General features: G+C 33.9%; 3 protein-coding genes across 4 annotated transcripts; 1 reads left to right on the top strand and 2 right to left on the bottom strand.

Moving 5' to 3' along the window:
• Positions 1-678: 678 nt before the first annotated feature.
• On the bottom strand, positions 679-7222 carry Ranbp21 (exportin-5-like protein Ranbp21). Its single transcript, XM_076905518.1, has 9 exons — positions 7018-7222; positions 5570-6270; positions 5168-5476; positions 3679-5082; positions 3124-3384; positions 2914-3037; positions 2454-2790; positions 1874-2243; positions 679-1758 (listed from the first exon to the last, which is right to left on the bottom strand). The coding sequence occupies exons 2-9, from the start codon at positions 6254-6256 to the stop codon at positions 1594-1596; spliced, it is 3657 nt and encodes a 1218-aa protein (XP_076761633.1). The 5' UTR covers positions 6257-6270; positions 7018-7222; the 3' UTR covers positions 679-1593.
• A 31-nt stretch (positions 7223-7253) lies between these two features.
• Positions 7254-9112, top strand: Nup37 (nuclear pore complex protein Nup37). The gene is made up of 5 exons (XM_076906765.1): positions 7254-7408; positions 7474-7694; positions 8082-8279; positions 8370-8734; positions 8813-9112. The coding sequence occupies exons 2-5, from the start codon at positions 7545-7547 to the stop codon at positions 9063-9065; spliced, it is 966 nt and encodes a 321-aa protein (XP_076762880.1). The 5' UTR covers positions 7254-7408; positions 7474-7544; the 3' UTR covers positions 9066-9112.
• Positions 9113-10233: 1121 nt separating this feature from the next.
• Rig (gem nuclear organelle associated protein rigor mortis) lies at positions 10234-16000 on the bottom strand. 2 transcript variants are annotated; one of them, XM_076896082.1, is made up of 16 exons: positions 15984-16000; positions 15344-15661; positions 14913-15271; positions 14501-14824; positions 14168-14423; positions 13847-14075; positions 13593-13677; positions 13160-13532; positions 12638-12947; positions 12329-12565; positions 12075-12222; positions 11691-11948; positions 11414-11624; positions 11094-11300; positions 10563-10998; positions 10234-10499 (listed from the first exon to the last, which is right to left on the bottom strand). In XM_076896082.1, exons 2-16 carry the CDS (start codon positions 15650-15652, stop codon positions 10270-10272), a joined length of 3972 nt encoding a protein of 1323 aa, XP_076752197.1. In that variant the 5' UTR covers positions 15653-15661; positions 15984-16000; the 3' UTR covers positions 10234-10269. The 2 variants fall into 2 exon arrangements, with proteins under 2 accessions (XP_076752197.1, XP_076752188.1); XM_076896073.1 differs by lacking the exon at positions 15984-16000 and adding an exon at positions 15912-15949.
• Between the last annotated feature and the right edge of the window lie 368 nt (positions 16001-16368).

Genomic DNA, 16368 nt, shown 5'->3' on the forward strand with positions numbered 1-16368 from the left:
TGTTTTGTTGCAAAATATAGTCTTTATAAAACGAGTTTTATAATATATGTGACGTTATTATGACAGACAGATTGACTGTATTTAACGATATATAATTTAATATAAAAGTTTAATATTTGAATTATATCACTTGACATACATCGAATCAATAATAGACATCAGTATGATGTAAATGTTGGTATTTTGGTGTTATAAATCTGTTAAACAGAACAGCCACTCGCCATCGCGATAGTATCTCATTCTTTTTTCCAAACAATGTGCTTCACCGCATAACTTCTGAATGCGTGATTGTCACGTGTTTAATAATATTGTTAACATTGATAATTCTATGAAAAAAGTATTGTTACCATTTAATGTGTAACGGTAATCGTGTAAAGTACTAATGCGATTTACGTGTGATAGTTACTGGGTGGTACTGCATTATTTAAAGAAAACGGAATAAAATATTGAATTTAAACTAAAAAAAGAAGTAACAATTTGCCATGAAACGTGTACAAGATATTACACGATTGTTTTACGTGAGGCAACCGAAGAATACAGCATTCTTCGACATTATTGTCAATATTAAAAGATAAATAAAAATTGCATTTAATCGCCGTAACGTATCCAAAAACAGAAAACTCATTCAACCGTTTAATGATTATTACCTCGACAAAAGTAAAGCTCACTTTAGTTCCCGAAATGCATGTATAAAATTGTTTAAATCGTACGAAGCAGTACACAGCGATTTCAAAAGTGCTAAGAAACATACACGGTTTTATCTCTTGATTAAAATCAATTATGTAATCAATTTTAAATACAAACTGTTTATACCAAATCGTAAAACTGTTTTATATAAATCAACAACCTTTTTTTTTTTATATTGTACATTTAGCGAAGAATTGTTCACATAAACATCCGCGTAATCGTTGAAAACCATGTTGGTTTACACTGTTACAAGAGATTTTATATAAATCCAAAGGAATATAGTAATAAATGCGTAAGACTTAATATACAATTTATCGATCAACCTATTTAGATTCATTCGAAATTTGTTTCATCAGACCGTGCTGCAACAAATATCTTCTCTTATGTTACACGTGCGTATCCATACGCACTCACGCATACAATAACACACATACGCGCACACACGCTCGCACACCCTGAATACTCGAGAAAAACGAAAAATTTTTTGTATCTTTTTCAAGTCCCGAGTCGAAAATAAGAGGGTTTCACACAAATGACGCTGAATTTCTATTTGTTTTTTCCTTCGTCTTTTATACAAACTATTCACAATCGACGTTGAACGCGTATCATAAGCGTATTTCCTTTTTAATTTTACCATTTATCCGACGTATATAAGTAAATCAGTTAAGTGTAACGTGCGTCGCCAGACTGCATACACGCGTTCAATTTCATGAATGATTCAAAGGTAACGGTCTACTTTGAAACTAGTCTTATTCTATGAAAGTCCTCTTATTTCATTTTGTTCAGGATTCGCTTATGTATATAGTTCAATTTTTTTCGAGTAGGAAATCGTTTTCACGATGATTTATTACTATTAATTAATTCAGACCACGTGCACGCAATATGGTCATCTAAATGAAGTTTTTGCTACGTAGGTCCCGCGAACAAAGCTGCAAATCCGCTGTCAGTCGAATTTTCCGACACCTCATCCACGCGTACCGATTGTTTGCCAGTTTTCAAAACCTCTATCCGTGGCAAATTGTCTATCTTTACTTCTTTGCGAAATAGTTGACCAACACTTCGGCCAATAAGCTATAACAATATACAATACTCAAATGTACATTCGTCCAGTGCATTTCGATGGTCATAGATTAGATAGTAAATGATCACAATCGTTGAAATGTATACGAGTATTTGTGAATTTTACCTGATTTGTGATTTTTTTGAAAAGATCCTTCTTTCCCTTTTCAACTTTGTTTCCTTTAGTACTAACTACAGCCATTTTCTCGTCGAAACGCTGTAAGTCCGTAGGACTTACACCGGGGATCTGTTGCATTACTTCAATAATATTAGGGAATTTAGGTCGTAGGCATTCGTAAACTTGTGCGCCTAATGTAATGAGGGAACCTTGATTGGCTTCGTGTTGCCCATGAAGTTGCAAACCTTGTAGAATAGCTACCATAATATGAGCAGCCATGGCTGGTGTTAAGCTACCATCGGCAGCTAAAGCTCGTACGACTGGTCCAGTTAACATTGTAGCCTTCAGACTGGCATTTGAATCGTTCCATGCTAAAGCCCTGCACATGATGGGAATGTCTCGTTTTAAATTAAGTCTTCTATAAGATTAATATTAAATTAATCAATTATCACTTTTGAAGCTTTCTACTGTAAGTAATACGGCTTGTACATGAAAATCTCAATAACGATAACTGTACGATAAACCTACGTAAAACCTAATTCTGAAAACCTCGAATCTCTAATTAAATCAGTCATGATATTTGAATTACCCTAAAACACATAAAACCACACTGTGGCACGTAGATGGGTGACGAAGAACAACGGCTCCCAACTCGCTAACAACTTCAGCAACTATGCTATTTCCACGCGAGGAAGGCGGATCTATAGCCATGCCACCACTGTCTTGCTCCATAGTATCGGGGGGTGTTGCATCGCTAGCAGCACCGCCGACGAGAGCCACTTTCAACACGTCCACAAAGTCCCTCGTCAAATTTCGATTCAACATATCGGCGATAACTTCTTGCGTGTCGGTATTTTCCTCATCCAAACCACCAGACTCGTATAAATGTGCGATATACTGCCATTTGGTACTTAACCTTTGGCACACTGTTATGGAATGATTAAATAATAAGCGAATTATAAATGCGTGAGAGAAAAAGAAACAAATAAAATGGATGCGATTAAAGAAAAAAAAATAAAAAAAAAAAAACCGAGATAAAAATATCTTACTATGCGTGGATACATGAGCCAACACGGGTACAAGAACACTTTCGTAAAATGCAGGTGGACAGGAGTATATGAACGGTTTCATGAAGACACGTATAATCGGTCGCAATCTATAATCTGGAATCATCTAAACGAAAGAAATAAGAATTGAACTGTTGCTTGAAGTAACCCAAGGGATTAAAATAATAAAACAAAATTGTAAAAAGAGATTACCTCCATGTTAGAGAAAACTGAATTAATAAGTGCCACTGCCAGACCAGGTAGCTGGTAGAAATCTCTTCCGATCATATGACATCCGCTACCCAGCATATGATAGCACAGGTCATGAATGGTACTAAGAAACGATTGCATTCGAACTGAAGCCGTGAATGAGGATTGATCAGGCTCTGATGCTCGATCGTTCTCGTTGGTTGTATTTAGACCTAACAGATTCGCCTTTTCCGCTTCCAGTAATTCATGAGCATTTTTATAACCCTGACCAAAATATTTTCCCTTATACAATTAATCAATTAAAAACAAAGAAAGAATAATTGTTAACAGGTTGAGCACCAATGTGATAGTTTTCCCATATACTATGGCAGTCATTACATAATATTTCATTTGATATTGGCTATACGATAGCTCGTGGAATATATGCACTCCTATGTATCCTTCTGATCCTTGCTCTACCAAAAAATAATTTTGTCAAATGACAATAATCGCCAATAAATGTTACAACCGTTCATAATGACTGCCATGGCGCTCACTCTCTGTTAATGCTTTCATTACCTCTGAAAGAGCTGCCGAAGCAGTAGACGTGAATAGAGCATTCATCGTTCTGAGCAATGCGAAAAGTGTTGGCAGTACTGGAATGACGTGAGGCGTAGCAGGATTTCTGTACACCGGATTTCCACTTTCGCTTAAAGCTGCCACGAAACTGCCTCTTGCAGCTCGATCCGGATCATCCGGTATGGAGCACCGTTTCACAACACACAGTATTGTGCAAATGCAAATCATTAAATCGCTTCGATTTTGACCGGCTGGATCCTCTGTAATGTTCTCGACTGGCGATCGATCCAAACCTATAAATCTCATTAATTCGAGCGGCCCTTTGAACGATTCGGATCCAAGCGTGATAAACTTCGCTGACGCGTCGCCAATTATCTCAGCAACGAATCTGGTCTGCCTCTCGTAATCACAGAAATGATTCGATATTAACAGCAATGCTTCATAGAGCAAAGTTGTCTCCATCTTGGACAAAGGACTGGGTTCTCTCGCTAAGCCCCGAACCATCGTGTGTATTTGTTCAAAAACTGGCAAGAGCAGTAACGGATATTTCAAACTGATCTTGACCATGAGACTGGCCGCGTGTCGTCTCACGTTCTTTGCTGCTCTGGATCGAGTACCCTTTGTTTCTCCAGGCGCTTCAAATACCAGAGCAGCAAAGATCTTTTCCAGGACCCTGGGAAGAATAGCTACTCCTGGCATAGCCATCGAACCAGTTGACATAGACAAAAACACAAAGAGCGCGCTGATACAAGAAAGCAACGCGGATAACAGCCAAGGATCTTGAGGGGAATAACCGAGGCATAGCTCCAACAACTGAAGACCAGTTTGTACACTCGGTCGTTCGTTGATTAGCAAGATTCTTGATACAACAGAATCTAAGGCTTGTGCAAGTGCTTCCCATTCAAGATATTGTGGATCATTTTGATCACTTTGATAACGAAGATCAGACATTCCTTTCGTTATTTTAGCTGTTAACCATTGTTGCACATAAGTGAATGTTACCAATGGCGCTACCATCGTTGCTTGTCGAAATCCTTCTAACAAATCAGTTCTGAATCGATGAAGAAAAACATTAAATTCTTCTACTGAATCATAATCTGCCAGGCAAAACGCGCTCATTCCATTAGCCTGTCTACCTTGCGGATATGCCACTTTTATCAGCTTCGGCGCTGTGCTCTCGACATATTTCGGTATGTACGTTAACAACAGTGGATCCTGCTTGATCTGTTCGTGCTTAAACAACATTATCCAGATTGCATTTGCCATATGTGTCAATGTCAAGCTTGAGTACATAGTGAAGGTCAGTACGGTATCTAAAAATATATTGAAATGCGTTGGTCGAATACTAGAGCCGTCGTCTTTGCCCCATAATGTACACAGCTGAGTTGCCATTCCAGTTAAAACCTAAGTTAACCATAAATATATTTATAAATATTCTATGAAAATACATATATGTATTATTGAAAAACACTTCAAAATGGAGATTCACCTGTGTTAACTTTTTTAAAAACAAATAATGGTTTTCATGAAACTCATTTGTTCCAGTAACAGGTGGTGTTGCAGTAGCTGCCGTATAAATGTATCTTAAAGCATCTTCGGAAAACAGAATCATTAACTGTTTTCTGTCTTCAGCTTTCCCTTTACGGTTTACAATTTGTAACAAACATTCAGCTGCTGAACATTGAAATATTGGATCCCCTAATAGAAGACATAATATTTGCAACAGTCTACCTTCTTCTGCCATAACATGATTGATTGAAATCCATTCCACAAACCCAGTTAATGTGGACAGTACTACCTATTGTGTAAAAATTATTTTGATTTCATTTCATGAGTAGAATTAATAAGTCTTGAAGTAATTTTATTTTGGGGAAAAAAAAGAACCGTTTACCTGTACAACTTTACTATGGGCTGCTGCTTCGGAAGTACAACCCAAACTGTTTTTCTTTTGAAATTCCGAAAAATGTTGTTCCATCAATCGCAAAAAAAAGCTAAATATTTCGGCCATGTTGGTGTTAAGCGCTTGGTATATATCCTTCCTTCTTTGATTAGATTCCAATGTTTGTAAAAGTGCTACATCCTCCACAAGCCTTAGGAACACCAAAAGAACTAACTCGGTTTGACTTTCGCCTCTTGTGCAAGCTTGACTGAGCTCGGCAAGTAATGTTGGCCACTGTTGCGGCCATTCTCTCTTTATCATTTCTACTACTACACGAGAAAGCGCATCTTTAATGTGAGCTTCTTCTTGTAACAATGGCTCTGTTCCTTCTTGAAGTAATTTCATTGCATTCTCTTTTATAAATATTTTCTCCGACTGAGATATTTGAGTCCATCTATATTTGATACAATGCTCCATGAGTTGCAATCCGAAATGCCGCACTACGGAGCTTCTATTCGGAGCTTTTTGTGCTAAGTACAGTCCGCATTGTGCGCATAAAGGTGATGATTCCTTGAATCGCTCACAAGCATTGTATACCTCCAATCTTTGCTGATGTGGTACATTTGGTGACATCATCACTTCTACCACTTGAGCAAGTTCTGCTGACATTTGGGCGACGTCGCGCGCTTCGAACTCCATTCTTATTTATTGCACTGTAAATCAGAGTAACAATCATTTGAACAACTTTTATAAAGCTCTGAGTGTGATGAAACAAAAATGAACATGATGTAATTCGCTAAAACTCCTATACTTGATTCCATACGTCATTCATTAAACGTGCAAAGAACGCAGCTATAAAAGTCAGTAAAATATTTAGTTTAATAACTAAAAATGTATTTGAAATTGTATAACGATGTGTATTTTTACTCGTAATATGTTTCATATAAGCTAACATACAAAAAGCATGCAATATTGATATTATATACTTAACTCGTGAAACATATGTGCAAAAGACACTAATCGCTTAATTTATTTCAACTAGAAATTGTAAAAATCATTAATACCTTTGACCATCACTTTTTACGAATAGAATAAACCAAAGTGAGTTAGTACTCGGTAACTAGGAACGTTTAATATTTGTAAACAGCAAGCAAACCGTTACCAAATGGTGGAGGATGCCGGAAAAATAAAATCATAAGAGCAACATGTAAATTTCATAAAACAACACTTGTTCAAAATTCAAATTCGCGAATGATGCGGATGGAAATAAACGTGACTCGTCAGACGATAGGAGAAACCCCGTGCATTTTGAGAAAATTTACAGGGTTTCATAGAAATATGTTAGATTAGGTGGCGCGAAGTCACGTTAATTACAGTGGAAGAAAAATACTAAAGGCGAAGCAGATTGTAAAGAATGCCTAGTATGCCCTGAGAAGCATGCCTTGACAGAAGGCACCTACCTCGTAATGCGATCGCAGAGCGAGACGGATCAGAGATACAAGTTTGGCAAGAATTCTGCCAGCACAATTTGTCAATTCATATCTGATAATCGTTTAAGGAGTCAAAAACTCGCGGCGTGCACCAGCGTTGATTTTCTATATTAGCTGAACAAGTTTGCTTCGGAGAGATATGCGGCACGTTGAACGATTACATATAGCATACGTGAACCACGTACCGCCCTCTAGATACAGTTTAAATTCAACCTAACCTCACCTTCGGAAGGCGTGCATGTTTTTTATGTTTATACGAAACACACGAAACATTGCAATGTATAATGTTGTTCGTAGTAATTAGAGGGTGAACGAATAGACAAACTAAGAAAGAGATCTGGAAGGATTGTTTACCTTTTATGTACGTTGATTATATCTTTTATCAGTGAAATTTTCGAGTAAATAGTAAGCGACCGAATTTCATAGGTTATGCCGGTGATCTCTTGTTCGTGACACAGGCACGTCTCTCGTATCGAGAACGATAATACAAATAGACGATGGACGAAGCTCTGACCACACCACCTACATTTCAATTGGATTTCCCGAAGCAAATATATTGCGTCGAGTTGTCTCCTTACGAATGGTCCCAACATTTAATTAGCATAGCTCTAGCTGAAGAAATAGTTGTCGGTACAGTTAAATTTCAGGTAATACCATCGAGTTTCACCCACTTCACTACCCACTGTACGCGCGCATTCACTTTCAATATATTTAACATACTTATTTAACATACTTTACGCAATGTATTTATTAATTAAATAGTGTCTCATAAAAATTATTATCATAGTATAAAATAAATATATTGTAATTATTTTTCTGATCAGATTTGAAAGTAGGCAGAAATATAAGAATTGAAGGGAAATAAATTTATAACAATTTATTTATAATCTTTGAAACTTGGAACTATATATTTCCACATATAATTTAATTTTATCAAAATAATACAAAACACTATTTATTAATATAATATTATTACCAGGAAAATTTCATTTTTACTGAAATAATAATAATGATTAATAATGTTATGTAATAAGGAAGAAGATGAAGCAATAGAAGACATCGCATTCAATACTATTAGAACATTTCGTCATGATACAAGACCACATGCTATTGCTTGGAGTCCAGAAACCTCCTTGAGCGTTGTACCAAAAGTTCTAATGTTTTGCATTGCTGGAGCAGATTTTAAGATAAGATTATATAACAGTGATATGAATGAAAATACTGTCTGTGAAGTAAGATTGAAGAATAATAATTAGTACAATTCAGTTGCTACATATAAGATTCTTAACAATTTATATAATTTTTCTTATTTTCTATGTAAGCTAAAAGGGCATAAAGATTATGTAAATTCAATTTGTTATGAAACCGAAGGTGAAATATTGGCTTCTGTATCCGATGATCATACGTGCAAACTTTGGGCTGTAAAGGAAGATGAAAAATCTATAGCTACACTTTACTTGACTTCCCCTGGGATGAGTGTGTGTTTTCATTCCGAAAAGTCTGGCAAACTTCTTGTTGGAGAGAAAAATGGATTGATTCATATGTATGATGTACGAAGTCAGCAAGCAATCATGTCTTTAGATGCAGATATTGTCCCCTTGATGTCAATAGATTGGGGCCCAAATCCACTTAAAGTCGCGGCAATTGCAGGTGGAAAATTAATCTTATGGGATGTATCTAAACCTAGGTTCGGCAGATAAATTCAAAATTTAAACACGTGTAATTGTTACTGTATTAACTATTTAACTATTTTTATTATTTCCAGTCCTCCATTAGAATCAAAACCTCTGCATATCGAGGGTGGACTAATGGTCAAATTTTCTCCCACCTATGAACATTTTGTAGCAAGTCTTGGAAGACCAGATAACTTACTAAAAGTGACGAATATAAGAACTGAACAAGAAGTAATTTCTGGTCACGTGAAATTAATAGGCGGAGTAACATGGCATTATAAATTGCCATATGTTTGTGCAACAAGTGATAAGGAACTTCGCTTTTGGAAAGTAACTTCAACTTGAGAAACAACATTTTATTGTAAAAAAAAAAATACCATTTTTGTATCAGTGAAAAAGAGATGTTTATAAGTATAGCTAATTTGTATTAATAAAAATCGTATTTTATACGATGGACACTTCACAATTATTTACTATACAAGGTGTTTCGCTATTCGTGTGACAATTTTTTACAGCTGCTACTACACCTCAAAAGCAACAAAAAAGTTCACATAATCTTAGGTACGATTTCTTGAGGCCGATCTTTTGAGGTGTAGTAGCAGCTGTAAAACTTTGTTACACGAGTAGTGAATTACCCTATATATTACATATCTATTGCTTTCCTCTCATCTTAATTACAAAATTTTAAAGTACTGCTGATTAAATAAGGAAATTCCTTAATTTTCATTAAACAGAAAGAATAAGATAAATTATATCTCCCGCTTTAGAAGTAAGAGAGAGAAAGATATATATATATATAAAGCTATAGACCTCACTCGCGAACCCCTGGCGCCATCTCTGTGAAAAGTGCTCAAACTGGTCGCACATTGTTATCGACAGCGAAGTGAACTACTAAAAACTACTAGCGCCATCTCTTAGAGAAATACTGAAACTAGTCGGGAATTAGTTTCACTACTTTTCACAGAGATGGCGCTAGTAGTTTTCAGTAGTTCACTTCGCTGTTGATAATTATGTGCGACCAGTTTGAGCACTTTTCACAGAGATGGCGCCAGGGGTTCGCGAGTGAGGTCCATCGCATCTGTCTCACTCCTTCCTATAGCTTTTTCATATATCTTTCTCGCTTCTACCTCTAAAGCGGGAGATATAATTTATCTTACTCTTTCTTTTCAATGAAAATTTCAAAGGAATTTCTTTATTTAATCAGCAGTACTCTAAAATTCTGAATTAAGGTGAGAGAGAGAGAGAGAGAGAGAGAGGGAGAAGCAAAGAGAAGGAAAGAGAAGCGGGATCGACATCAGGAAGGCAATAGATGTGTAATATAGAGGGTGATTTACTACTCATGCGACAAATTTTTACAGCTGATATTACACCTCAAAAGATCGGACCTATGTTTATATGAATTTTTTTGCTGCTTTTGAGGTGTAGTAATAGCTGTCAAAATTTGTTATACGAGTAATGAGTCACTCTATATTTGTATAGTATTATTAATGTGCAGTACTCTATATATTTTTGTCTGAAATCATCAAAATAAATAATTACACACATTTATTTAGGTTGTTGCGTTCGTCCATAATTTGGAAATAACATCTGAAAACTTGTTTTTAATAGTTTCGTTCAATAATTTGTTCCATAATTCATTCGCTTTACAATATATCATAACAGGGTTTGGAACATAAACAAGTTTATTGGAAATTTCTTTTCTTTCTATTTTTAACGTACTTAGTTCTGCCATAAGTAATTCTATATCTTGATCATTTTTATCTTCTTCTTGCGTCTTACCTAACAAATAAATTAATATGAATCATCATTATGCTTTAATTAAACAATATTTCTATAACTTACATTTACTAGAGGCTATTTGACTCTCCAGTTTACTAATATCATTTCTTATTGACCAATGTTTTACTGTTTGTTTATTTAGCGCATCTTCAAGCAAATGCTCAATCAAGTCAATATAAGTCTCAACATTATCGTTAATAGATTTTTTGTCTATACTGTATACAAGCCAACTTAGAAAAGCATAACATAAATATGCTCGTAAACTAATTGATATAGGGTAATCAGTCTTTCTGTAAATGCTTGTTTCATCCGTTAAACTTGTAGAGTCCAACTTGATAATAATTTCCATTAAGAAACTATGCTCATTTTCTAAATCCATTCGATGTAAAGTTTCAAATTGAGTAATTGTATGTAAAGCAGTGACAATATGTTTTAATTTCTGTTCTTTATCCATAGAAGCTACTGCTAGTGAGATTTCGTGGCCAACCGTTAACCATAACTAAAATAAAATATTATAATTATTAGCACAATAGTTCACATTATTTAATAATGGGATATCTCGTATGTATGTATATTTTAGATTATCAATCTTACCATTTCTTCGTTTTCTAAAGTATTACAAAAGCTACTTTTACACAAGTCATTATAATAAGAACTACAATCACCGCAAACTGTTTCTAAAGTTTGCAATAGACCGTACTCTGATTTTCCATCTAGCCACATTTGAATCATGTCGAGACTTACATTTTTCTGAATCGTTCTTCGGAGTTCTTCGAAGGTCAGTAAATGTACTTCCTGATACTAAAAATTTGCGTATTTTAAAAGATATCGCAGATGTTTATAATATAGAAAATACGAAATTATTCACCAAATTTATATACACATATAGTGAATGGTACAAGATGCAAACAAACCTTAAGATATGGAATTTTTGCTATTATAGTTCGAACTAAATCATATTCTGAATTTGTTAAAGCCGCAGTTACGGCTTGCTCGGCTACAGATTTACTTAAAGCATCATCATTGCATAACAGTGCAATTTCATATGCTGTTAATAATGTAGTTGCATCTTTACGGCGTGCAAGATGTTTTACTATGTCAGGAAATTCTCCTAATTTCGCATAACTGAAAATAAAAGTAAACCACGATGTTTTTTATTTATATTGCGTAATTCATAATTCTATAACTTACATATATGCTGTCTGTTCAAAATTGCCTACGTATGTGCTATATAATGCCCAATTTCTTAGTATATCTGTAAGAATTGGATCATCCGGTTGGAGCTTACATTTGGCAAGAATATATGCTTCTTCATATAAATTTACATCCTGAAATACTTCTATAGCTTTGTAAGTTTTATGGATACAAAGTAAGTATGATACTGCTTTGTGAATATTGCCCTCATTTATTAACTGATGCGCATATACTTCACACATATGTTTCCATGTTCTGCAACGCATTATTGTTAGCTCACTTTTACAACATTTCAGTTCTATACTCTAATGTTATGGAGTTTGAAGTTTTTACGTTCAGTGGTTATGTATAATTAATTAAATTCCATAAATATATACATACTTCATGGACAAACTAGGTGCAAGTGAGACAAGAAAGTCATTGAGGCGCTTCTCTGTAGCTGCTACCTCCAAGTTTTCTTCAAGTTTGTCACAACATATATCCATTTCTGTGGTCAGATTATGTTTTCTTGTACAAGTACGAGCATATTCTATATACAAAAAAGCGTAGAAAACGTATTTATCAGACAATTATCAAAACATAAGATCACATAAACATTCATAATCTATTAATGGTAAATTAACTAATATATTTACTTTCATCAGTCAAAAGTGACATAAAATTGTCTTGCGTTGAAAATAATACTGGTATCATATGATATGAATTATCCACCTGAATTTCTTCGAAATTAAAATTTTCATTTTTCATATTTCTTACAATATCTAAAAGTGAGTTAAGTATGGATATTTTATCATTCGCTGTTTTAACACTTGTCGCGAAATACGATGTTCGTTCAACCTTTTTTTTTTTTGCTTCCTTCGGAACCACTGTTTCTGAAATAATCAAAGATTTGTTATGCTGTGGTAATATATTAGCTATTGAGTATGCAAATAACATTTTTATACTTTGTATAGTCTGTAAAACATCCGAAGGAGAGTTATCGGATAGAGAATTTGTTGAATTAGTTAAATTATTTTCAATTGAGCTATCAATAGTTTTATCTGTTTTGTTTTGTTTCTTTCCTGTTTTTTGTTGTGGTTTCTCATACACTTTTTCTTGCGGTAAATTAGAAGCTACTTTCCATATCCGTATTGTAAAATCTATCGAGCCTGTTATAATGAAATCAGGATCCAGTGGACTCCACATGCAACATAACACTGGACCGCTATGTCCTGTGTAGGTAGCTATTAATTTTTGCGTTTCAACATTCCACACCTAAAATGTTTTAATACTTTGATGAAAGCAGATCAATTTCTATATCATTGTTTTAAGCTTGAAGAAGAAGCTATATATATTTGATATAATATTTTCAGAATTTCTTTTTATATTCAATATTTTTTAATTGAAAGTAAATACGTTAGCTATGGCTAATACTTATACATGTTTTTAAAGTAGTGAAAGAATGTGAATACAGTAAAAATTAATACCTGCGCAATTCCGTCATAACTACCAGATATTAACTGCCCACTAATATACGGATTCCATGCTAAACAAACAACACTTCTACTATGACCGGTTAAGGTCGCTACAATTTCATGGACTTTGTAAATATCGCAATTTTCTTCTAAATTGTCGTTTTTAGTCGTATCTTTTGCTTTTGTAAAATGATCCATAAAATTGGTTAAATCGTAAACCACTACAGTGCATGATTCGAAAGCGACTGCTAAGTAATTTTTTAACGGAGAAAGTGTCAAGTCTGTTGCTGTGCTTTCAGGATGCCATACTAAGCAGTGTACCATTTTTGAAGAAAACTGAGCACATCCGCGTGTTTCAAATTCTTGATTAAAAAACGAAATTGTACTGTAAGATGAAAAATATATTTTTATGAATTTCGCATATAGAACATTTAGTGAAACATACCCATTTCTAAATCCTGCTGCCAAGCAGGAAAAGTCTGGCTTCCAGGAAAATTCTGTGCATTCCTTCTTCAGCACAGATGTAGGTTCTAGTTAAAAGAATTATAACTTTTAATTTTAGTTTTTGAAGATAAGTATAAACAAAATTATAAAATTGCATTTTTTAATAAAAATGTTGATACTTTGTTTTGTTCAAAATTGGGACTTTTATGACACATGCCACTCTTATGATATTGATTATAAAACTTGAAATGTTACCTTGATTTGGTTTTTCTCGATCATAGTATACGAGCTCTCCTTCTGCACAGGAATATAATACATGTTGTTTATTTTTTGGATTTGGTCCCCAACCAATAACATATACTATATTTCTATGATATTGTCTATACACTGTGGGTGGTTTGCCACCAGTTATATTAAATACACCAACACGACCTTCTTCAGTGGCATATGCCAATAAATTTTCTTTTTCGGGATGCCATGATATCTAGGATTACATAGTGATATGAAAAAATCAGTTTATATGATCATAAAGATAATTAAAGAATCAAATTTTCGAATATTTCATCTAGGTTTTACCGCACGGATTTTTCCTTTAATTTTTTGCCATAGAATAGTTATATCAAAAGAAGTACTATGCGCTGCTGATAAATTCCACAATCGCAGCATCGCATCTCCAACGCCAAATGCAACGTGTGATGTGTCTAATGGACAAGCAGCAATACAGTAAACATATCCACCTTGTGTGAAAATGTTATGATCTATTTCAATGTTATTTTCTTTTATTCCACAACAAATAATTCTACGATCCTGCCCCAATGTCCAGATTGTGTGCCTGTATTTTATTAGAAATATTTGAATGTATGTACTTGCTTCATAATCATATTTAATTATAAATTTGTTACCAATAACCTTTGCTTCACTCTCCAATCCTCTATTAAAGTTTCTTGAATTGTTGGTACAGATGCGATACAAAACAAACCTCGGTTGTGATATCCATGTATTAATTTAACATTAGGTTTACTTTTTTTTATTGTTGATAAATCATGAGAAATTAATTCACCCCAATAAGAACTTGTCAGTAATAGTTTGGGCTCTATCCAGTTAATTACAATCCAATTGCCTACAGATACATTTAACTTGCTTTTGTGTTGTTGAGAATCAAAAGGTAATGCAGGCAATGAAATTGTAATTTCGTAACGTCCATCTCCGCCGGCTTTCCAAATAAAAATTGATCTGAAAAGTTTTATGAAATTTTAGAATAAATGTACAAAAAATGCAGTATATTGTTATTAGAAATCTTTATAGCAATTTTTTAAATTACCTATCTTTCCCTCCTGATGCTAATAATAAATCCCTACTAAGATTCTCACTTAGAATATTATTCTCTGAAGGACACCATGATAAACTAACTATTTCCTTATCATGTCCTCTTAGCTTATAAATTATCTTTCCTTTACCTTGAACATTGACAATGTATACTAAACCATTTTGAGAACCTACGGCCACAAGATGCGAATTATGAGGACAAGAGGAAATACATGTAGGTATCATTTTCCCTAATAAAATTGAAGAGGTCGTATCAAAATAAGTGTTCCATGAGAGTACAGAACCATCAGAGATTCCTCCATACAAGACATATGGATCTTTATGTGACCAATCAATAGATATTGCTTGTTTATCCTAAAATTAACAAAAAATTAACAATAAAGGATCATTAAGAATTTATCTAGCACTTAGAAACATTGCACTTACAGCTTCTAAGAGATGAGTATACATAATAGATAATGTTTCCAAATTCCATATTTTAATCGTATTATCATCTCCTGTAGAAGCTATTAAATTAGCATTCAATTCTTCAAAGTAAGGAGTAAACGCAACACATGTCACTTTAGATTTATGTGCATGCCTAATGATAGAGTATTGTAATATTTTCTTATTTTCACTAGGTTTGGCAACAACTATCATACTTCTAGCACCCCAAGCTACTGTACCATTATAAGAACAAGCAAGGATATTGCTTAAATACCAATTTGGCGAAGGAGGCAGTGTTACTTCGTTCATTTTTACAGGCTGAAATACAAATGGAAGATACCTTAAAATGCGACATGAGAAGGAGAGGTTACGTTATATATACATGTATCTGTTAAGGTTATCCGGTTTTTCTTTGACATTGACGTAAAATAGGTTCACGCGAACGTGCAATATTTACATCACGATTATAGTAATTACACGAAGTAATTATAGAATAATACTATATTCCTAGTTATAGTGAAAGTGATTTAGAGAAAAATATAATTTTAATAAAATATATATTATTTACCGGCATTGATTAAACTTCAAATTATAATACATATATGTAGTGTACATGGTATAAATATTCGACTAAACTTACTCTGAAGTGTACACTTTTTCGTTTTAAACGTCTTTTTTAATATTGTACTTTAAAAACGAATTTTGTTCTATTTACTAAGCTGTCAAACGATCGTAAATTCAGAAGAATTGTCTAACGCGTTAACATAAATACATAACAACGAAGACATTTATTCTATGTTGACCACTACGTAAATGTGTTATGTACGTATTATAATTCTGTCACAAGTATAATTATATTCTTCATATAATAACATGAATTAATTTCATTATGCGTGTAATACTTATGATTTTTAAAATAAACAGTTGATTTAGGTATATTGAAATATTTATTTATTTTTTGTGTTTTTCCGTATTTTATTATTTATATTGTCTGCTTTCGTTCAACTTAAGTGAATGTTAATTGA

The sequence above is a fragment of the Xylocopa sonorina genome, chromosome 1 (assembly GCF_050948175.1).
Source record: "Xylocopa sonorina isolate GNS202 chromosome 1, iyXylSono1_principal, whole genome shotgun sequence".
NCBI classification, from domain to species: Eukaryota; Metazoa; Arthropoda; class Insecta; order Hymenoptera; family Apidae; genus Xylocopa; species Xylocopa sonorina.

Excerpts from the sequence above, each read along its gene's own strand:
- Ranbp21 (XM_076905518.1), bottom strand. The coding sequence starts at position 6,256 with ATGGAGTTCGAAGCGCGCGACGTCGCCCAAATGTCAGCAGAACTTGCT. Across the intron at positions 5,083-5,167 it reads TTTTAAAAAAGTTAACACAG|GTTTTAACTGGAATGGCAAC; the intron begins GTGAATCTCCAT and ends TGGTTAACTTAG. Across the intron at positions 3,385-3,678 it reads CTTCGGCAGCTCTTTCAGAG|GGTTATAAAAATGCTCATGA; the intron begins GTAATGAAAGCA and ends TATTTTGGTCAG.
- Nup37 (XM_076906765.1), top strand. The coding sequence starts at position 7,545 with ATGGACGAAGCTCTGACCACACCACCTACATTTCAATTGGATTTCCCG. Across the intron at positions 7,695-8,081 it reads TCGGTACAGTTAAATTTCAG|GAAGAAGATGAAGCAATAGA; the intron begins GTAATACCATCG and ends TTATGTAATAAG. Across the intron at positions 8,735-8,812 it reads TGGGATGTATCTAAACCTAG|TCCTCCATTAGAATCAAAAC; the intron begins GTTCGGCAGATA and ends TATTATTTCCAG.
- Rig (XM_076896073.1), bottom strand. Across the intron at positions 13,533-13,592 it reads GCAGCAGGATTTAGAAATGG|TACAATTTCGTTTTTTAATC; the intron begins GTATGTTTCACT and ends TTCATCTTACAG. Across the intron at positions 12,223-12,328 it reads GTCACTTTTGACTGATGAAA|AATATGCTCGTACTTGTACA; the intron begins GTAAATATATTA and ends TTTTGTATATAG.